Raw genomic sequence first — 24058 nt, 5'->3', positions numbered from 1 at the left:
GTTGACGAAATTATTTTTGTTTAGTTTTTGTTGATGAAATTAACACTAACAGGTAGCCAACATTATGATCCCTACCTTGGAATTTTTTCTCATAAATTTGTCTCTTTATTTTACTTGTCAGCAAAAACTGCATTTTGGAATGCACTGAATAATATGTCATGTTTTATTTTAACCGTTTACCACACTTTAGAATTGCTAAACTGACAATTATTCATTGACTAATTTTACGTACATGTGACAATACAGGTAGTATAATAACAAAAAAATGAATGAAGAACTTCCGCTTGGGTTGAGAATGAAAACTTTGCTAAAATCTGCATTAATGGGGAAGTCAAACCAAAAAAAGACATTACAATAATATGTTCTATTCAGCTCTACTAGCCTGAACGATATTCTGATTAATATTGTGTGTTTGTGGAATATGAGTTGAAGGTGGAGTTTAAAAAGGAAATATTAAAGCTTTTTTTACATCACTACATCGCATCGATAGCTTTCTTCATTCATAAATATTCAACATAACTTCATGCTGGAGGTCAAAAATGTGTTTTGAGGCCCAAAATAAAAAAACTATTTATCACCAGACGCGATTTTGGTTGTTTACTTTCGCCTCGACCGCTTTCAGGTTGGAACTGGGAAAAGACAACTGGGATAAGTCCGACTTCCGACATTCCTCAAATGCAGCATTAGTGTCGCCTGAAAATGACATCACAGTCGCTCAGGGCTCAGGTAATGACCAATCACGGCTCAGCTTCAGAAAACAGGTGAGCTGTGGTTGGTCGATAACTGAGCCCATAGCAACTGTGATGTCATCTTCAGTCGACAGGAAGTGGCAAAATGGCCGCCCCCGCAGATGGATAAAAACAGGTGAATTTTGCTGCTTAACTCATATTCCACAAACATAATGTTAAACAGAATGCTGTGTTTAGACTGGTGGGGGCATATACAACATTTTATGGTAAAGAACAAATTTTCAGTTGACTCATTACGAGAACAAACCACACATCTTCAAAAACAGAAATGGGCTGCATATCTTTAGCTATAATTTTCCTCCTTTATGGGTTCTTTTCTTGTGTTTATCTTAAATGGCACGGAGGGCTTGTTCAAAAACCCCGCTTCACTCTGGCACATCACTATCGGTGAGAAAACTGATCCCAATTGGAAAATGAAGCATCAGCTTTGGATATAAATTGGACAAAACTGAAGTGCTGACAAAACATTATTTAGCAATTTCTGCACTCAGATGTGGAAACTTACATTAGACGTTTCTAACTAAAAACATATTACAAAGCAGTATATTTTTAGCTTTTCATTTATACGACAATGACATTGTGAGGCCCTCAAAAGTAGAAGTGTTTGAAAACATTATTATTACCATCGTCGTGTAAATTTGGAAAATGTTAGTCTGTAAAAAGAGGACATGTGCATGCTTGTTAAGTGTTCAGTCTGGGCATGTACGAGTGCGTCACAACCAAAATAAAAATGAAGGAACACATCAAATCTATTATTATTATATTGCTTGTTTTGCTAACTACTAGCCTGTTACATAAATTATGGCATTTTCACTTGTTTTTTCATAGACTCCTGTAAGAGCATTGTTGTTGTCTGTATGTGACAAATTCCCCAAAAATGTTGCGTAAACATTCCTAAAGTGTTTTTGAAATGCATGAGGCAGTCCAGAAGATGTCTGGTGGCATGTATAGCGATATAACCCGCTTCAGGCATGCATTTGTTGTTTTGATAGGCTCACAAATGTATCCTGCAGTCTATTTGGGGACTTTGTTTTGCATTTGTATTAAAAGTCGCAGCCTGCCTTGGGATTTGTGTTCCATAATTACTGGAGACCTCATTGCGTTTAGTCATGTCTGTCAAAGAAGAAGGGAAAGTTGCAGGGCTTATTTTTATTGGCCCCCAGCTGTTGTAGCAGACTGTGTGGCTTCTGCTCTCCATCCTGCATCATGCAGTATAGATAACATTTCACTCCTTCCTTTATGTCTTCCTTTTGTTTCCCTTCAGCCTTTGATTTCTGATAATACAGCATTAGTTTCTCAAGGCTCTCTCTCTCTCTATTAATATCTGTCATCGCTACTGATGAAATGTCATCAATTATATACAGAAGCAAGTACAACAGCATCGGAATATAATTATTTTTTTATAAGCATGCACATATCCTGTTATCCACTAACAGGTTATCTACTAAATATTTACTTATGAAAGTTTCAGCTGCTTAAATGTCCTAAAAGCAAACAGCTGATGCGGAGCCTGGCGTCATGTTTGCAAAGCTCCGGCATGTCCGGTTTGCTTTCCTGGTTCTTGCTATCTACGCATTTTCACCATTGTTGTTCTTCGGTGATACGCCGACGCCTTTGCCCTTACTCATGTCGACGTGGGACCGCTTTACACGTAAGGCTAAGGAAGTAGCAAGGCAGTCATTTCCTTCATCTGAACTTGAGTCAGTGGCGCGTGCGTCAGTAGTTCTGTAAAGGCAATCGAATATGAGTGACATCATTGAAGTAGTCATGAAAACAATTAATCTCCATATGGATGCATTTATTGAGATTCCTCCTTAACTTTTTCACCAGTCTAGATGTCCATATAATGTTTATCATCTGCTTGAGGGGATTTTATCGTATCTCCACTAGAGAGGGATTATGGTAGATTCCAAGTTCATATACGTCCCATTTTATGCGTTTCAGTATTGTATCTTTTGTAGCAGAGGTGGGCATTGACTGGAATTGATGATTGATGGAATTGCCCACCTTTTGGCGTGTGCTTCAGCACTTTCAGCGAATGCTTAATAATGCGAAGCCTCACAAAAATACGCAGATTAAGAAGGACCGTGTGTACTCACTGCAATCGACAGAAGTAATCCTGTTTGTGCATTTTTTCCAAGCCATTACCAAGCATTCGCTGAAAGTGCCGAAGCACATGACAAAAGGTGGGCACTTCCATCAATCATCAATTCCAGTCAATGACGATGCCTACCTCTGTTTTTTAGGTTGTTGTTAGGCCTTGAGCCACATGTGGCTCTTTAGTCCCTCTCCTCTGACTCCTTGTGGATCGCTCAAAAAAATTGTAGAATTTAATATTATGATTAGTTTGTTTTTTATATATATAAAATATTATTTGAATGAATTAATGATTTAGAAAAAATATATATAATAACATTTTCAAAAAAAGTCAGAGTCCAAATTTGTAAGTTGGCAGAAAAAGAGACAAAAGGTAAACGAAAAGTAAAAAAAAATAAAAATAAAAAACTTAAAATGTCCAAAAAGACCCCAAAGGAGCAAAAAATTACCATATAATATACACAAAATTGCCCAAAAAGTCTGAACATTTCTTTTCAAAAAGGCAGAAGAAAAGACTATCAAAAAGTCAGAAATTTTATTGTTAAAAAAGTCAGAAAAGAAAAAAACATTAAAAAGTAACTATAAAATGAGAAATCCCACAAATTACCCTAAAATGTCCACAAAATATCAGAAAATTGATAGAAAAAAAGGCAGAAAATAATGTATAATAATAAAAATAGCCGTAAAATATCCCCAAAAAAGGATAGGCAAAAAAATTAACATCCATACTATTTTCGTTCACAATGTTAATAAGGTTTTCCGGACAGATTTTTTATTTATTTATTTGGCCTAAAATGTCTCTTTTGACAGTAAAGGTTGCTGACCCCCGAGCTATTCATCATGCAATGTCTTTAAACTATAATTAAAAACATACTGCCCCTGTGACTAATGGACATTCATATTGTTCCCACGTAGGCATCAATATGCTGCTGAAGACAAAACACCGTCCTTTTGCCATATTTCCAACTGGTTCATCTTTTTCCTTACCCGAGGCTTCAGTAATAATTCTTACATTCCCATCCCCCACCGCTCATTGCCAGATAAAGCGAAGAAACAGTACAGTATGTCTTGTGGTAAATGAATAGACTGCCACGACCGACTAAATGCTGTCATTTCAATCCAAGTCTTTGGTTGGATGGCGATCAGAGCAGAGGTCAGGGTCAAGATGAGGGAATATACTTTAGCCTTTATAAGCGTCATTTAACACATGCTCCAGCAGCTCCAGCTCATGCATTGAGGAAAACAAAAACAAAAAGCACGGTAGACAAAAGAGCGGGTGCCCGGAGTGACTTTACTGTACACTCGGCTAAACCTGACCGCAGTGGATGCTGCTGTGAGAGCAAAGAGCTACAGTAGAGCGCAAGAAAAGTAGGTCATTCCTGCCTTGCATTGGGTCACACGCTTTGCTGAGAGAGCGCGGCATCACTCGCTGCTTCTGTCTCTATTGTCACATGCTTGCATGGCTGGAAGGTGTCACCAGTTTTAGGGTCGTTCCCTGGGGAATTTGCACCAGTGCCCAACGTGTCTGTCCGTCCGTCCATCCGTCTGTGCAAAACAACAGACTTAATTGGCTTGTCAGCTATTATATGGCTCCTGATAAGATCGTTTCATGATCAGCTGCTTGTCCGCATGATCGGTGTTTAATTGCTTGTTTATCGGAGCGGGCTTCTGTCCACGCCTTGTTATTTTCCACACCTGCCTGCAGCATCTTCAAGTAGGTCTCAGGTGGCCACTGCACAGGACCACACCAGTGATTCCTCTAATTTGTCTTTGTATGCCATTTTTTTTATCAAGCATGTAAATGTTGCAAATTCACAATTTATGTTACAGTAAATATTATTTGTTGCTTTAAATGGCTAGGTATATGAAGCACCTATTCATTTTTTACACATAGGGCCGGCACATCTTCATTTTCATGCCGGGGGAAAGCCTAGTCTACTGTCATTTTAGACTTGCAAACAGCAGGTCAAAGTTGTGGCGCAGGCGCTGTAAAAAGGTGGATTTGAGTGAGGGGCAAGCAGACAGATTCGGCACTGTGAATGTGTGTGGTTGATGTCATCGTATTTCGTTCATAAATATGACAACTGCGTGGGACAATCCCTACGACTCATTGCAGAAATTAATTCATAAGCTACTGAACGCAGAAAATTCAATTTTGAATCACTACTACCACCTGTTGATGAAAAATAAAACTGCACACATGACGTCACATCCGCAGACATAGGGTGGGAAATTCAAACCCGAGCCCAGTCTGAAAATCATTGGCCAGAGGCTTGCAGGAGTATCCATTAGCAAAGGTGTTAATGTACTAATTAGAAATAAATGGTCAAATAAAAAGGATATTGTAAATATATTTTTGGCAAATTGTTACAGATAGTAACTTTAAAAATATTTTAATAACAATGAGGGGAGCCACTTCGTTTCGCCGGGGGTCGGCTGCATTCCATTCCGCAAAAGCCTTATTCAGAGACTATAGACTGCACTTTGCACTAAACTTGTACTAAGCACGAAAATAGTCATTATGGTTATAATTATATACAGCGAGAAACTTTACAGTTATTCATTTCCATTGAATGCTTTAATGTTTTCCATATTCAAATGTATCTGTCCTGATGTCCTATTTGTTATCCAGCTTTTGAGTTAACAACTGTCTCCTACAAGCCCTGCATGAAAAAAGACAACAAAATTACATTTAACTGTAGTTGTTGGTCACCAACAATTTGCACATATTACAGAAATTAACGGGCTGCCATAGCAATAATCCCCCCTTTTCAAAGGCCATATCATCACAATTTGAATTCCCTTTGAAAACGCTGTGTGTTCCGTCCCTCCCTATGATTGACTCACAGACATCAAATAATGGAAATGCCTCCTTTAAATTCCTGTGTAGGGAGTTTCTCTAATCTTCCGTTTTTATCGTTGAAGTTTGCTAATGATTATCTCTTGTATAACAATCCTGTAATGAGCTTGTGTTCTTGCACGCAAAAGCGCACCTATGTTTGTTAAAAGCACTAAACCAACATAGATTGTTGACTCCTGATCTTATTTGTACAAAACTTCCAGAGTGAATTAGAGTCGCATACGCGTGAAGTAAAGGGGAATGGCATGCAAAATCTTGATCCCGTCTCCTCCCATTTCCCCTGTTCGCCGTCCCCGAGGGGAAGGCTCGGCCCTCAGTATCAGTCTATCTCGGCCACGAATGCGCCTTCATGTGTTTGCAGGTCAGGAAGGCAAGGAATGATGAAGACGCTTTGACTCACACTGTGCAGATATGACAGATATTGCATGTTCAGCCATATCTAAAACCAAAACAGCTGTCAGAGCAATCTCTTCATAAAAAAAAAAATACAGTGGAAAGGTTGTCACTGTTTTTGCATGTAGACATTCCTAACTTAGACATGTAGTGGAGCGTTCAGTTTTTCTCTCTTTTTCCCCCTGCGTTGAACATCTGCAGATCCTCCTCCAAGCATCTCATGTGACCAACATTCATTTATAATTCATCCATCAGTTTTTCACCGCCTTCAGGCCCCTCTTCCCAATATTTCCCGCCTGACCTTGTCTTTCTCCTCCCCCTCTATCTGCTGGTGGTGTGTAAGATGTGTGTGCATGTAACTGTCGATACAGCAACGGCTTGGGAAGAGCACACATTTCATTTGAAAAGGAACAAACTTAAACACGCGGCAGGGGCTTCAAAGCCTGTGGAATAAAATATGTGACCTCATGCAGCCAAACAGCTGAGAGCAAAGAATGAAAAAAAGAAAAAAAAAGAACCATTGAAAAGGGAAGGCCGTGTGAGTGTGTGTGTGTGTGTGTGTGTGTGTGTCTGTTACCATGGAAATGGTTCCATTAACTCACAGGCTGGGGTTTTTCCAAACAGCTCCTGACAAATTGAAAATCGCAGTGACAGAGCAGACAGAAAGAGGGCAGGCACATTCGTACGCTGAAGCAATGTAAGCAAACAAAGCTAAGCGAGTGTAAAGGTGACCGAGCCAGGTGGGAGGCTGCATCTGTGATTACACCCTCCCTTTTAATTTGAGGGAAGCCTCCTATTTCAACACAGTGCCAAGGTGTAATGCGAAGGTCTTTATAGATTTGATTTACTTCTACTGCATCTACTACTTTTTTCTTGTTTCACAAGCGAGAAAAAGAGGATGCTAGTCTCTTATTTGAATGTCTGTCAGTCCCCCCAAAAAATACAACAACTCTCTAATCACATTATTTCAGCATAGATTAAAAAAAAAAAAAATGGATCCTTATTAGGGATATTCAATACCACTTCTTTTTTTTAAGAGCGATACCAGTACGAGTACTCAACTCTTGAGTAGTCACTGATACCAAATACCAATACCACTAGCACTTTTGATATATAAAATTTCCTCAAAAAACGACAGACCTTTAAATCCCAATATTGCCTTTCCTTTAAAATTACAGCGTTGCCTTGTTTATCACTGGGGGTACCTTTCAAAAAATGCCAGCAATAGGTGGAATCTGTGAAGTAGACTGCTCCCCCCCCACACACATTTATTAATCATTTTTAAGGCAGTCCTTTATACTTTAAGGCTGACCTCTCACTCACATTTTATACACTTTTCTCAGACAGGAATGAATATTTTCTCATCATTTTGCACTTGTTTAAAGAGACAGTGTGTATTATTTAGTGTCATCTAGTGGTGAACTAATAATATATATATTTTCAAAACACTGTTTCAATAATATGCACAAAAATGTTATATCACATCAACACACATTTATTTATTATAATCGTAAGTCTAGTAATCACTAGTTATATGGCTACCCAAACTTAGCGAACCTTGTTAGCCTCTGGTGGTGCTCGCGGGCTCGCAGCTAGTGTTGGACCCAATGGGTTGATCGCCGCTTACCTTCCACAACCACTACAGGTGCTTGTTGCTGAGTCCTGTGATTCAGACTCCAGCCACTTGTCTTCCTCTGCTTTGCTCTCGCTAGCTCTTGTTAGCTTTCCCGCTACTGCTGTTTTTAGCCACTCCAGCTAGTTATTGCTATCTGCTATTGTTAGGTGCTTCAGCGAGTGCTAGCCACTGTTGCTCGCCGGGCTGCTCTCTCGCTCACTCACTCCAAATAACAATAGTAATTGGTGGTAGCCTTGCAAAGTGTGATCTGTGCCTACTTCAAAATCCTTGCATTCTATTAGTTCACCACTAGATTACACTTAAAAATACACACTTTCTCTTTGAACACTCTCAATGTTCAAACCTTCATGGAGTTTAAAAAGGAAAAAAAAAAAATGCAAATTTGCACCAAAAAATCAGTGAAACAGCGAGGCTGCGAAAGGTTAATCGCATTATAGCGAGGGAGCACTGTAATGGCAATTTTCTATTATTCTAATTTCTAATTTGTTCATGATCGTAAAACTCGGCAAAAGGGCAGCCAATACTGGTATTTGTACTCACGTACAACGTCGTGGCCGATAACAGTATTGACAGCCCTCTTGTGGCTGTTTTACAATCAGGAACAAGAAATCTGAAAATTTGAAAATGGCATTAATTTCATGCAATTTTAAGGAAAAAAATGCTATATTGGGATACATTTCTTTGAAATTATGTGTCATTATCTTTTGAGTGACATTTTATGTATTAGTGTTAGTGGTATTTGGTGTGATATACTACTCAAGTGTTAAGTACTCTTTCTGGTATCAGTGTGAAAAAGGTGGCATTGAACATCCCTATTATTAATATTATTGCATCGCTTATGAATTGTGCTCTGGTATTTGCAAGGTAAGGTTTTTCCCCTGCGCACACTTACAGAAAAGTTCTTTTGCTGGCTTTATGTTGTGTAAGCCAACAAGATCGGGCACACTTGTTTGAGACCGATGCCAAGAACAGCATGTGAGTTGTCCAATCCCGAGAGAGCCCGGGGCTGTGTAGCACAGGCAGATCTCGCTTCACCCTGCAGTCGTGTCTGACTCCAGTTGCCTAATAAGCAGCCCCAACCACAGCAAGGGCGCTGGCTCGCGATCACAATTCAAAATCCAGCTGGCGGCGCTGGCCTGCTGACATCATCATCATCACCACCACCACCCCCTTCTTCTACCGCTCTGGTCTGTGGGTTCCTTCCTTACCGTCGCTCCATGATGCCTCTGCCAGAAACAATGTCACATAGGTCACAGCGTGTATTCATGTGTTTTTTTTATAACCCAAAATAATCTTGAGAAATTGGGTAAGGAAGTGCTTCTAATGTGGTAAAAAAAAAAAAAAAGGGGGTGGGGCACTCTATCACCTAGGAGATGCTAAGAGTGGAGTGGGCAGGAAAATGACGCACACTCCAAACGTACATAACAGACTTATTGTGTAGGTGATACTTTACTTCTCCCTGCAAAGGTCACAATTACATATACGTGACTAAGCATGACCTCACAATTGGCTTCACAGACATGTAACGCGTGTGTTGCGTTTTGTTTTGTTCCTCTCAGGTCCGTGAGATTCTGGGCCGGTGTTCCTGTCCAGCTCAATTTCCTATGATCAAAGTGTCGGAAGGAAAGTACAAAGTGGGAGACTCCAGTGCACTGATCTTCATAAGGGTATGTATGCCCATCAACCTTTGTCTGCTGTGTAATTATACGTAATTATGTGTTACTATAAAGGGTACAGTTAAAAATGACATTTAATGGCTTTAAATGCTTTATATTTAACAAACATAATCTTAATTGTTGCACACATTCTGCATAGTAAAAGCTTCAAGGCAATAAGACACATGATGTAATCATCTGGATTTATCCTGTAGTTTACCATTATTACTATGTTCTTTTGAGGCCCGCTGTAATTGCATCATACCATATGGTGGTAGCTTAAATAAATCAAGATGTATGTTGGAGGAATAACAAAGGGCTGCCTCAGCATGTTTGGAGCTAAGCAGTTTTTTTCCTTCTTCTTTATGTCACAGTCTGAAAGTGTAATCGCAGTACTCTGATGTCAACCTGTTTTTTTTTTTTTCAAATAAGATTTTACCATTCTCAAATGTCATTCAAGTATAAAAAGTGGTTACATTTAAACTTTATAAAATAAAAAAATACAAATTTCACACTTTGATCATGTCTAACAGAGTAGTAAGTTTGCCTTTCTGGATTCAGATGACTTCATGCATGCAGTTTTTTTTTCTCATAGCAGTCACAAAACTGTAAACATAAATAAACCACCAAATCAAATCAACTCCATTTTATTTATGGAGCACATTAAAAATAAAGTGTCGTACGTAAATACAAATCGAAGAGAAAACATCAGACAGTTGAATATAGCAATTTCAAAACAATAAAGTCAAAAAACAAGCAATCATGCTATTTATGTCGATGTTATGATGCACTATAAAAACAGTTGTCAAAAGTAACACAATTAGGGTTAAAAAAAACATGGACTGATCCACTTTATGGTTCAATTTGACCCAACTTTCTGAGTGGTTTTACGCTGAACGACCCATTTCTTGACTCAAAGTCGGGTCAAAACGACCCGAGTAGGAATAGTCAATTTTTGACCCATAGTTGGGTTATTTTTGACCCGACCTGTGTGCCTGCCTGGCAGGTGAGTTTCTTCACATTAAGACAAAATTGACCTTAATTTGTGATGCACTTTTGATTCTTCTTTATTGTCAATTTCATAACATTGTCCTGATCAGCCAGGACCGACATTTTCCACTTTTGTTTCCTGTTTTATACTATACTGCTGTGACGCAACAAGACATCATTGATACCAAAAAGAAGAACCAACCAGTCTAATGCCTCTCTTGCATGTTGCCAACTGCCAATCATGATGATGGTTCAACCTCTCGAGTTTGTCAATTTAAAGACAGTGTTTGAATTGTGAGGTTCCACTATATGCATAGCAGCACTGTGACTAAACTCCATGTTGACTGTTTCCAAAGCATTTCTCTGGCCCACTCCCAGAAGTGCACTTTTTTCCCAGTGAGACACAAATAGAGCTTTAGGTCATTTCCTGCATCGGCCTTTATCTCGGCAGTATTTTGTGCAAGCGGCGCTGTTTGTCTCAGTTTCAGATTAGGAGTTGCCACTATACCTGCAGCAAACCTCACAGGACCGGGCGGGGAGACTGCTGGGCAGTATTGATTCGGTCTCGCTTACCTAAATGGTGCCCCTGCCAGATTAATGGGCTCTTTGGATGGTGGACCAAATTGTGAGCATTTATAGGCTAGATCTACCCCATTGTCAGTGTCGATACACATTTCGCTGAGTGGCTCCAACCTTGTCAATGTACAGTATTGGCTTCATAAAAAGTATCTTGGTGCTTTTAAGTCAACACAAATATTTCTTTACAATATGTTCTATGCAACCCCTCTAGTCTAAACACGGTGTTCCCATTTTTATTTCCGCTCAAGGGGCAGCCATTTTTGCCACTTGCTGTCGACTGAAAATGACATCACACTTGCTCAGGGCTCAGGTAACGGCCAATCATGGCTCAGCTTGCTAGTGTCACATGACCAAACTTTTTTTTAGCTTTGATTGTTCGTTGCTTGAGCGCTTAGCAACTGTGATGCCATTTTAAGTCAACAGCAAGTGGCAAAATGGCCGGTCCCTGAGATGGAGAAATGCCATGTTTTTACTAGAGGAGGGGGGGCATTGAACATTGTATTTTAAATATAATTTTTAAATATAATTTTTAGGTTGACAAGGAGTCAGATTTCGATTTATCATGGAATTTAACTCTAAAAACACTTGATAATGATCTACAGTATACTGAATAATCTATTAAGTTTCAAACTTTTACAGAACTACTCATACATAACATATTATACTGTATATGCTAAAGCTTTTTTGGGCATCATCATCTTTGTGAGCGCAGAATAATTGATACCGATCTTTCATTAGGTCTCATCAGACCGCTCAAAGGTACCTAATATTGTGAGTGGTTTTGTCTTTATGTTATGTTTTGCTGTATTCTCTATACTTGCTTTACCAGAAACGCTTTAGTTGAAATTTGCTGATGGCATGTGATTGTCCGAAGTGTTGCTGTGTTGTCACTATTTATTCACAAGTGCATCGTAGGGGTGTGCGTGTGAGTTTGTGTGTGCTCATCTGCCATTCCGGGAGCGTTTCACTTGTCAGATTAGTTTTCTTCACATTGCGTCCTCCCTCTCGTTCCTCTCTGAGGATGGCAGTGATTATGCATATGCTCAAGCAGCCATACAAGTGTGGCCAACACGCCTCTTCTATTCTTCTGAGCAGAGGAAGCTGCGGCCGCCTTCAATGCCAAAAAAAAAAAACCTTTTCAATGGCTAAAGCTTTGTCAAGGGTCTTGGTGCTAAACAAGGCCACGGAACAGATAAAGAAAATGAGCAATTGATCAATTTGGACAGTGGGGTAGTTCATAATGTTTCTTTTCCTTGTGGGAGTCCACTTTTACTGACAAAGGGATGTTTTCAGTCATGAATATAGGATTTGATCAACAAAATGGGAGAGGAAATTGCCCCAGCACGTGCATTTATTAAGATGCTGTTGCCATAGAAACAGGGATTGAGGGTCTCTAGCTTCAGCAGCTGAGCCAGCAATGCAAAGTGGATGATGGTCCTTGGACATCCGTTCAGCCAGCTTGTGGGATCTGGAAATAAATATATGATATAAGATTTATGATGTAATAAAACAAAACAAAGAGATGATTGCAGATGCTTGCAACTGCAACTAGACACAAACATAACGGTGTTGTTGAATAATGTAATAGATGCTTTGGCATGGGACACTATAAATCTGCTCAGATAGTTGTTTCATATCTACTCACTGTTGCATCATTTAGTCTCTCTAATCTTTTTTTTCCTGGCACTTTAGTAGAAATTGATCTGCACTGATTTTTTTTATGGCTCACTTTATGGAAAGATAGACACCCTGTATTATTTCCCCCCCAAAAGACTGACATCATTTTTGAAATATGATTGTCTGAGTACTTAGGTAAACACAATTAAATAAATTATCAAATTTCCAACAACATATTCACAGGGATATAGATTTTATAACCCATTCTGCAAAGCCTCACAAGTATGTTCGGTATGTGCACCGCCTGTGACACAACACATTTTCATTTGTGCATAACGCTTTACATTTTACAAACTTGTTTTACTGTGTATGAGCATATAATCATTTAGAGCTGTCAAATTATTATTATTGTTAATCAGATTAATCACATTTTAGAATTTTGATTAATCACCTAATGAGAGAAGCTTTTTATCAAAAATGTTGCCCGCCAAATTGAAGAGCACCTGTTATGTGTTAATTATTCCGCCATTTAATGTTATGAGGACGTCTTCAACATTATTTGATCCACTGCACACACTCATCCTCTTTTTCTAATCGGTTAATTAAATGCATAATTTAAAATGAAAAAAAAAAGCCGTAGTTTGACATTTACAAATATTCTGAATGTCATATGCAAACATTTATTAAATGCTTTACTTTAATGCATGTACTTATGTTTATTGGTCAAACACAACCTGTGCTACCTTTAACGTAACCATCTGCTGCCAAACGAAAGGATAATATGTAGTAAAAATTAACAGTGTGATTAATATAATAATAATAATAATAATAATAATAATAATAATAATAATAATAATAATAATAATAGTAATAATAGTAATAATAATAATAATAAATGCCTGTTTATTGCGAGTGAATGTCATTCTTCACCTTGAAAAAAATTAAGACAAAAAACCCCTAAAATTTTAGATTAGATTAGATTTAGTTTGAATGCATTTCAGAAGACTATGAATTTATATCGTATTTTTTTTAGAGCCCACTGCACATAATCTGTTCTAGAGTCAAACTGTTGCCCTCATAAAATGTTAACTTCCTGAAAACATTGTTTTATATGACTTTTAAATATCACACAAGTGCAAATGCAATTTACACTGTGAATAAAAAGTGGATACACTATAGGGCACTATAAGGGCATACACTATATAGAGACAAACAACCATTCACACTCACATTTGTCACTGAGTGAGAAGTGAAGTCAGGCAAAGGTACAGTAGTAGACTCTTATAGATGCTAATTAAACTGAATTTTGCTGAGTTGCGTAAGATTTATGTGAGACACAACAGTGACTTTTATGTGACTATTAAGAGAAATTTGTTTTGAAATTAATTTTTAAGAATTATTTATTTCAAATTGTATAACCTTTAGGCCATTCCACTGTATTCATGTCTCTCTTTAGTTTCTACCTTGGCACCACAGAGTACTAGAGTACACGTGAAAATCTGAGAAAGCCTTTAAACGTGTGCTAAGGTCGAAGTATCAGACAACCAGTGAAGCTGTCACCAGCCTGGAGCCAGGTCAGTTGAGAGTAAGCAGTTTATGCTCTGATAGAGATAAGCAGATCAGCTGTTTTGACGCATCATCATGCAGGAGGGGAGCAGAGTGAGCCAGATGAAGAGACTAGTGGATTGACGGGCGTATTATAGAGAAGGTGGGGTCAGACGGAGGCGCACATCCCATGTCTGTGTCCTCTCCCTGACCACCATTCGAGACCCAGTGATTAGATGCGATGCCACGTGTGATAAGCCCAAAATAAATGATGTGCCAGCATAAAGAGATGTACCCTTATGGCTTGTCCCGGGCCCGGCCTGAGAGACCCAGGTACGACCTTTAAAAGCATGTGGCTGGCAGCACCTTTTACACAACAGGCGTCACATCAGGCAGAGTGTGCTGCTTCAGTAAGGACAGCTTCTGCCTGGAGGGAGTGTGGCTCTTTGCTCTGATCTTGTGGATGTGTGTGCCTCAGAGAGCAGAGGAGAGTTGGAAGTGACATACACATGACAGCCCCCCCCCCCCCCCCCGCGCTCTTTTAGGGACACCCACGCCTCCCCTCCTTTCCCTGCTCCTCGCTCCGACAACTAAATTCCCAGAGAGGACAGCAGGGGGTGAGTTGTTACCATGCTAATTTCACCACGTTACCCTCTGAGGGAATACCAAATGAGACGGATGCAAAAGGCCAAAATGAAAGTCTTTACGGCGCAATGGTTGTTTATTATGTCACCTTTTCTGTTTAATTGTGACTTGGCATGGCAATGAACGGTCCGCTTAATGACAGCAGCTGGGCGTGATGGAGGAGAAAGGGGGAGGTGTGGGGCGAAATAGGGGGGCATCTAGGTGTTATATAACATCTTCGGCAAGCTGTCCCACTTGTAGAATTAGCACATCTTTTGACTGTTGTGCTGCAATACCCAAAAAAGATTAATCTATTTTACATTTCTTTAAATGACTATGTGATTTTTTTTTGTTTATCAACTGAAACCTTGTTTTCTTTTTTTTGTTCCTCTCAGGTCCTTCGTACCCATGTGATGGTGCGTGTTGGAGGGGGCTGGGACACATTGGAGCACTATTTGGACAAGCATGACCCATGTCGCTGTGCTGCCTTTGGTGAGCTCACGTGCTGTTTTCCCCTGTCCTTTACCAAAAAGCAACATTGTAGCATCTTGTTTGGCTTGAATCCCACCTGATTGAAGGTTATAAGCAACTCATCCGCAATGGGCGAGTTGCGTTCAGACAAGGTGTGGACACCAAAAGAGTCAGACATGAGAGGAAATTCAAAATGGAGCCATTCATTGCTCTTATTCAGCTTTGTGTATACGCCTTCTATTTCATTTTGACCTCTGACTCATTGGACACCAGCCAAGAAATGAACACATTCATGCAGGTTTGTAATGGAAAATGTGCTTTAAACGTCTACCATTACCTGAAAATACCTAGATTTAATATTGCAGTAACTCTTTAGAAGGAGTTCCAACTGTTTTTGAAATGGTGATGTCATGGAGTTCTGATGCAAGCTGCAATTACTTAGTCAGAGTTGCATAGTTAACCACCTAGGTCACATCTTGATCGCGGTTCCATCACTCATAAAACTGCTGGTCAAAAATACCCAATTTTGGTCATAAATTGGACAGACTATTTGGGTCAATTTGACTCAATTATGGATTGTTTTGCATTAAAACAACCCAGTTATTTAGCTTGTTTTGTATTTTAAAAAATGAGTTGTATAATACTTAAAGTTGTGTCAAATTGACCCAACTAGCAGGTCAGTCCAACTTTTTTTTTCTTAACAATGTTTGGTTATATTTCACTCAGCATCAAAATTAACCTAATTCTTGTTGGAAACTGAGTCAAAACAACCCCAATATCCCAATTCCTTGAGTTGCTTTGTACAAAAATTGGGTTGTTTTATTCTAAACAATCCAGAAAGTTGGGTCAAATTGAACTAAGTAGCGTGACAGTCCAATTTTTGACCAAGATTAGGTTATATTTGCCCCAACAGTTTTAAGAGTGCACTCTTAAAACTGCTGGGGCAAAAATAACCCAACTCTGGTCGAAAACTAGACCAACCCACTGCCTGGGTCAATCTGACACAACTTTGGGTTGTTTCGTATTCATTTGTACAAAAAACTGGATGAAAATTATTTGTTCAAAAATAACCCAACTCTGGTCAAAAACTAGACCAACCCGCTACCTGGGTCAATCTAACCCAACTTTGGGTTGTTTTGTATTCATCTGTACAAAAAAACTAGGAGAAAATTACTTGTTCAAAAATAACCCAACTCTGGTCGAAAACTAGACCAGCCCACTGCCTGAGTCAATCTGACCCAACGTTGGGTTGTTTTGTATTCATTTGTACAAAAAAAAACTGGGTGAAAATTACTTGTTCAAAAATAACCCAACTCTGGTCGAAAACTAGACCAACCCACTGCCTGGGTCAATCTGACCCAACTTTGGGTTGTTTTGTATTCATTTGTACAAAAAAACTGGGTGAAAATTACTGATTAAAAAATAACCCAATTCTGGTGGAAAATTAGACCAACCCGCTGCTTGGGGTTTATATTTGGCCCGGCAGTTTTAAGAGTGCACCCTTTAAACTTCTGGGTCAAAAATAATTCAATTCTGGTCAAAAACTGGACTAACCCGCTACTTTGGGCCATTTTGTATCATAAAATCTAATTTTCTTGGATTGTTTTGTACCCCCCCCCCCCAAAAAAAGGTTGTTTTAACAACCCAGGAATATGGGTCAGGTTGACGTTAGTACTGGATAGGTCCAGTTTTTGACCAAAATTGGGTTATTTTTCACCCAGCAGTTTTAAGGGTGTAAACAACATCTTAGCCCCACTAATGGTATCCAAAAACTTGATTTGGTTGTATCTAATAGTTTTAAACCACATATTCACTTGTTACCCTGCAGGCCACCGGTACCATCAGGCCAAGGCCAGTGGCCAAAATCAGGGAGGCCAAAGTAAGTCCTCAAGTGCACATTCTTCCCGCTCCACGAGTCCTGGTCCACACTGGCGAAACGATGGCATGGCACCTTACAAACCACCCGACAGACGCACGCTGGAACCCTCAACCACACCTTGTGCCTCTACCACTTCCACAAAGCCAAGCCACCCTCAGAACTCCTCTGCTCATTCTGAAACCGAACCTCGAACTGGTCTTCCTCGGCCACCCAGAGATCGCTCGGAACCTCGACCTTTCAACCCACTGAGGTGAGATTAAAGTACATTTCATGATACAGAAGTACTAATCGCTGCAGGTCATCTTTTGCCACTTGTTCTTTTGTGCCACCTGGCAGGGCAGACAGAAAAAAAAGAATTTAACATATGCACAAGTGCAGATGCCAGGGAGCAGATTAGATTAGAGCAGATCAGATTGATCTAATCTCAGGTGACATTGCCTTGATAAATCCGCCTCACCCAGCCACTCTTCAGCACCTTCTAGTGGAGAACATTCAACATCATGCTCTTCTTTCCAACAATTTGTCACTCTCGTACCTATTCACGGGAACATGAAAGATGTCTTAATTATTTCAGCTCTTGCTTGATTAGAAAACAACAACAACTCAGATTTACTTCAGAATTTGCATGTTTGTGACTGAATAGTTGTGACAAAGCCAGATTAGCATCATTGTCTGCTGCGTGTAAAGAGAATTAGGCTTATACGTTTAGATCAATTCATACTTTCCTCATACATCAGTGGGAAAGTACCATTGTAGACATAATGATGAAGTTATTTTGTCATTGTTCTGTATTTAGAAATGACACTCAGTAAATGTAACGTCCAGAGCACTTACAAATTAACTCTGAGTGGGTGTTGCATTCCAGACTCGAGAAAATGTAATCAGCCGAGTATCCCTCGACAACTGTTGAAAGCTAACTGGGAAAGTAGGTCAACAGGTGAATTGGCTTTCTGCAAGTGATTACCAAGTTAGGACATACATTCACTATCAGTGGATGATAGATTTGGTGTTTTAAAGCATTCATCAATGAAAGGCAGACCATAAAGACTGAATTATATTATTACAATAACAAATGGGATTAGAATGGATACACATTTTTGTTTGTTACGTATCTGTATCTGATCATGAACAGCTGAGACAAAAGCAAAATGCAAGTATAACACAGTCTTTATATATCAGCCATTACTTACATCCTCCTCTAAGTGAACAATAAGAGCTGATTATAGAGTCAGAGTGGATAGTCCCACCGGTGCATTACAGTGGAACAGTGCCTAATTGAGAAATAGCAGTACTGTGTGTTCAGTTCTAATCCTCCCACTTGTTCTCATCCTGACTGTAATCCCCCATGGCCGTCACAGCCCGCTGTACAGAGCAAGACTGAGCCTTGGGTCAGTAACAGTCTCCCATCAGTCAGGTTGTCACAAACAAAGCATGCTCTACTAGGGAACTTTATGAAGTATATCGTTTGAAAAGTAGCTATGACGCATCACGCAGATGGCTTGCTTCCTTAAAGGATGACTCAGGAATATGATGAAACAAATATGAGTGGTAAACATGCTGGGACAATATTGTGGACAGTCATTTAAACGTTGTTTTGTCTCACTTTTACACTGGTCCTGTTTGAGTCATACTGGAACTAGAACTAATTCCTGCGTCCGTGTTTAAGAATCATAGGAAATGTTGTCAGGACAAACACAAGCTGAGCGTTTCTGTCAGCGTGTTTCCAATGTTACAATAGTTGGGTTTCCATTCACCCATTTTTATTCAAATTTTCCAGAAAGGCCAAAATAAAACTGTATGGAAATGCTAGAAATTCGAAAAAGGGCCCGAAATTGGGGGTGGATTTCGAAGCGTATCGGAAAAAGGAAAATGCAAATTTTGGCTATGGAAACAGGCTTTGCGAATAACCACTGGCAAGACCGGATACACATCACACGTTTTGACCGGATATTACGTCACACGTACGTTTGTAGTCCCAAAGCAATGTTGGACGATAAAGTAAAGTATGTTTGGGGGTATGACAAAACAGATTTTTTTTATTTATTTATTAAAGAAGCGAATATTAATGCAATTTTAGATGGAAAACAGCAAAGAAACGCTTCGGTTTATCAAGAATTAAAAAAGAAAACTCATACGACTCATCGCACGGTGTAGTCGCTTCCTGGTCTTCTTCTTCTTCTTTTAAATTACTGGTGGATCACATCTCTATGGTGTATACTGCCACCTACAGCGGTGGAGTCCCTTCTCAATATTCGCAAAAGAAGAACAGATGGAAACGGACATAAGCCTCTTGTCCGTTTTGCGCATTTACAGTAAATGCGCTTACAATTTTGAAACAATTGGATGGAAAACTGACTAATGTGGGACCGTGAGGTATTTTGTGCCAATGTGGTTATAAATTTAAAAGAGAAATAAATTGTGTTCCTGTCACCAATATCCAACGTGAAACACTAATGCCACCTAATGGCAGCAAATTACCCCAACACAAATATATGACTCAGTGTTTCACACTCTTTTTAACAGTAACTGTAATTTTATGATTGACTAGCAATTAAATTTCTTATAAATAGTTCCTGGTGAGAAATTATCGTATAATTGATTTTTAGCGAAATGGTAATGTCCCAGTTTTTAATTTTGAAAGTCTGGTCAGCCTATGGGATACATTTTAAATTGACATACCTCTTTCCTTCTCATCTTTCAGGAGAGAGACAATGTTGCCGGTGGCCAGACGTCTTTCTGGAGACAGTGATTCTTCTACAGCATCCTCCAAAGGAGGTGGAGGACGTCTGTCTCTTAGTGGGACATCACACCGCTCTAGTGAAGAGGTTGTCTTACTTGTCAATCGCAAGGAGGGCAAGCATGTGATTGAGAGGCCTGGAAATCAGAACACACCACGGAGCTCATTGCCCCGCGCACGCAGCCAATCTCGGGAACGCTCAGCGCTGACGTCCACAATGAAACCTAACCCACCTCACGCATCCGATGGAGTACGAAGCGCTCGGATGGAGCGGGGCAGATCTCTCGGTAACGACGGTCCCAGAAGGCTACACGCTCCTCGTTCGCACAGCCAGAGTAAGATACCTGGCCATACTCGGTCTAGTGAAACCATACCAGGATCAGGTCCCAGCCAGTCAGGAGAGAGACGAGAGGATTCTCGCAATAAACAAGTGCCCCCGTCGTCTCCTAGAATAGGTGGTGTGTTGTCCAAGAGGCAGTCGGCCTCATGCTCCAACTCACCCATTAAAGGAGGACAAAACAACAACAGCAGTCCCAGTAAAAAGACAATAAACACTCCCAGACCCCCTCGCTTACCCTCAGCAGGAAAAGGCAGACCGCTGCCCCCAGTCACTTCGGGAGGACGGCACTCGCCTCATTCAGCTCCCCGGAATTCTCACCATCCTCCTCGAACGTCCCATAGCACTCGGCCAAATGGGCGAGGCCTCAGTAGAACCTGGTCTGGTCAGGGCCGTCAGGATCCTGAGGAGGAAGGTCTGGGCTTCCAGATGCTGCCAGCAATGGACCCCCAGAAAGAGCAGGACCTGTATCGCAGCTTTGAGGCTGAGTATTTAGCCAACACACAGCAAGCCAGAGGAGGGTCGAGTAGAGTAATGGGCCAGCATGGTGCTAGAACCCGTTCAGTACCAGCACTCTCTGATTCAAATATCACAGATTCGTCTTATTCCTCCTCGAACTCCTCCTCGAACTCCTTGAACGTGGGTGCAAAGTTAGGAGCCCTGCCGGACCTCAGGGAGTCCAAAAGGGCGAACCCTTGTCACTTTCCCTTAGATGACCCCTTGAATTTACTTTACGGACACAACTTTGGTCAAGGGGAGGCAGAACAGCGATGGAGAGGCGATGGAGGAGGTCTCAAGAAGCTCCCAGCCATCTCTAGCTACAGCGGCCAGAAAACCAACAGGCTGGTGAATCAGGTTGCTCCTCAAACTGTCCACTGTAAAAATATGAATGGAGACCACAGGGGCCAACAAGACAATGAATGGCACAAAACTTTGCAAGGAGAGGTTCCTCACCAGCCAAACTTACCGTATGATGTACAGAATAATGATGGTAGTGATGACCTCCCTGTCCCCCTGCCCTTATCCGAAGATTGCTCCTTCCAGGACTCCTCCAGTGAAAACTCTTCGATGTGCTTGAGCCTAAGCGAATCCCACTCTGAATCTCCCCCGCCGACGTCGCCCCTGGCCAATGGCAACACGGGGGGAGAAGGCCTATCCGCTAACAATGAAAAAAAGCTGGATGGCGTCGCTCTTGTTTCCAAACACAAACTACCAACCAGAATGAGGACTCATGCTGACAACGGCCCGCCAAACAACCCCTCACGCATCCCCACACTGGTCAGCTTCAGAGAGGCGCAGGGTCACGAGACAAATCACACGCCATCCATCTCCCCTCATAACTCCCGCCCTTCCACTTGCAACATCTTACACCAGGCCATTAGTGATGTGGTTCATCCTCAGCCTTGCTCTCCTGCCATGGGCAGCAAGGATTGCACCTTCTCTGGAAAGTCGGGGAGCCTGGACACTGAAGCTTGCATGTAGCACAGAGCTGTAGGGTATAACACCAAGGGCTGTTGTCCTTATTGTTGACTACTGTGTAAAAAACAAAAAAAACCTTTGGACTGAGCTATAGACTGTTTTATTGCATGTCATGTTGCTTTTATTTTGCACTCCAGCCAAATCATTTATTACCAAAGGAATGGTGTTAAACAGGTTTTTTACCCTCATTTATTTGAACGTGTGCTTGGGGAACATTTTTGCCAATAATAAGGTGTTTTTTGCTTGACACTTAACAGAGTAAAAGAGAGCATATGTGCTGCCATGTGCCCCATTGAAGGGTATGGTCAAGTGCCAGAGATTTAAAGCTGCAATTTTTTCCAATACAAAACCTTAGTCAGATTGATTGGCGCCCTCTTGTGGTGCGCCGTGGCCTTGCAAGTAAAAAAAAACAAACTGCTGTCACTCACCTTACCAGATGTCTTCTTCGATTGAGTATCTACATGGGATATATTTTCTTTGATGCAGTGCAACAGTTTCGTTTATGCTTTTTAATAATTGTGTATGGGCCAATGAAGGTTTTGTTGCTTTGTCGTCATTTTCACTGACAAAAATGTGGAGTTTTTGCCTCCAACCAAACTACTTAAGAACCCACACCTGTACAGGTTTCAGTTGCAAAGTAGAGAATGAATGTGTAAATACATGTTTATGTGCCCGCTAAGGTATGTGGGTGCTTTGTATATAAGAATGCAATGAATACAGTGTACATATTGGCTGTACTAAGTCCTGGGCTGCCTTAGCTATGCAATATTGGGTGGTGAAATGCCTTGACAGTTCCCTTTGCCTTAAAATATTCTCACAGGTTATGTTTTGAATGTTTCTGTTAAAAATCACAACACTACATTGCCATCATTAATGGTGAGTTAAATTGCAGGAAGTGAATAAGAATGTTGAAAATTGTGAAGGTCATTGCCCAGTTTAGCTACGCGTTAATTATTGTCCATGAATTATTTGGCAACTAATGAAATGCCCAAGGAAAAATAATATCTATTTGAGCAAATCTAGCTTTCTTATGTTGTAACAGTTTTCATTGTGGGAAGACATACAGTACCCTTTTTTTCCATACACAGATAATAAATCGGCATGATGCTATGTGATGCGTATATGCTGACATTAGATTGGCAACGAATGACTTTAACTTGAGTCTCTGCAGGTTACTGTAACTGGATATAAAGTTGTACTTAATTTTATTAAGTAAAAAAGGGGCAATTGTTGTGTCATTGCCCTGCACCAAAAATGGTTAAACAAATACTTAGTCACACTACTTTTATTTCTTGTCTCAATTTATTTTTATTTTTTAAATATATATAATCATCTCCAGAGACATTGCAGGGAATTGACACATTGACTGGGTTTAAAAGGACTGTGCATATATTTGTGTACATACTGTATGAGTGGGATGAAAGAGGGGTTGATGTTGGTCTTATTTATTTATTTATAAAGTGATGTCTCATTGGACTTGCATGGCATCCTTGGCCAAGGTACTGTAAATGAAATCTGTCTTGAAGGAAGCCAAATGAGAGCCCTATCTGTAAAAATATACATTACTCAAAATTGTTTTGTTTTTAAGATTCGTTTAAAGTCACATTTAAGAAATCTTCACCGTTTTCAATCCATAGTAGTGGCAAGATTTGCAAATCTATGCTTTTAACATTCTAAAAGTTTTAAATTGAGAGTTTATTTTGGGCTTCATCAAAGATACTTTCATTTGGTATTTAAATCTACCAAGCAGGAAAAGTATGCCTTATTCACATCTACTGTAGTTAATCTGGGTTATTAATCATCTAGGTTATCAATCTCATAAACTGAAATTCAGATGAACAAAACAGTTGATCATCTTTTGTCTGCCCCAACCAGCAAAATTTGAATGTTCAGAATTTCTTGTATTCTAATATTGTCACTTAAGTCAATCCATTAAATGCACTAATTGTGAAATTTTGATGTACAATAATCTGCAATACTTCACTGTTTTTTTTCTTCCAAAGGTTAAAATGCTGTTCTTGTAATAAATACTTTCCTTCTAAACTTTAGGAACTGATTGTATTATTGTTGTTTTTCCTTTGCAGTTCTTAAAGTGGATTATTATTATATTATATATATTGTTCATATGTCCAGATTTTGCACGATAAACGTAAAAATAAAAAATATGTGTATAGATGTACATCCATCCAAATTAGTAATCTGCTGAATTTGAATTCCATTGTGGAAGACATTGAACTTTAGTTAAAAAATGAGTTTTTAATTATCAATTTTAGGTGCAGCGTTTCCATAATTATGTCTCTGGTAAGTGTTCCCTAGGGTTTGGTCACATTGGAGTGTGCGTGGCTGTTTTTATTGCAATGTCATGGCAATCTCACCAGGCGGGGGATCATCAACAGTGAATTACAAGTAC

At 39.9% G+C, this 24058-nt stretch overlaps 1 protein-coding gene across 1 annotated transcript in view; it reads left to right on the top strand.

The window, feature by feature from the left end:
- The window catches only part of gas2l1 (growth arrest-specific 2 like 1), a 28575-nt gene extending 4884 nt beyond the window's left edge, over positions 1 to 23691 (top strand). The window contains exons 3-6 of the mRNA XM_077562075.1: positions 9295 to 9402; positions 15141 to 15237; positions 17045 to 17345; positions 19797 to 23691. Of these exons, the coding sequence (XP_077418201.1) occupies positions 9295 to 9402; positions 15141 to 15237; positions 17045 to 17345; positions 19797 to 21651 (2361 nt within the window). The 3' untranslated portion in view covers positions 21652 to 23691. The remainder of the gene's footprint in view (positions 1 to 9294; positions 9403 to 15140; positions 15238 to 17044; positions 17346 to 19796) is intronic.
- Positions 23692 to 24058: the final 367 nt, after the last annotated feature.

This window comes from Vanacampus margaritifer, chromosome 3 (genome assembly GCF_051991255.1).
Source record: "Vanacampus margaritifer isolate UIUO_Vmar chromosome 3, RoL_Vmar_1.0, whole genome shotgun sequence".
NCBI lineage: Eukaryota > Metazoa > Chordata > Actinopteri > Syngnathiformes > Syngnathidae > Vanacampus > Vanacampus margaritifer.
Note: the sequence above shows the minus strand (reverse complement) of the source record. Positions and strands in the feature narration are given on the sequence as shown.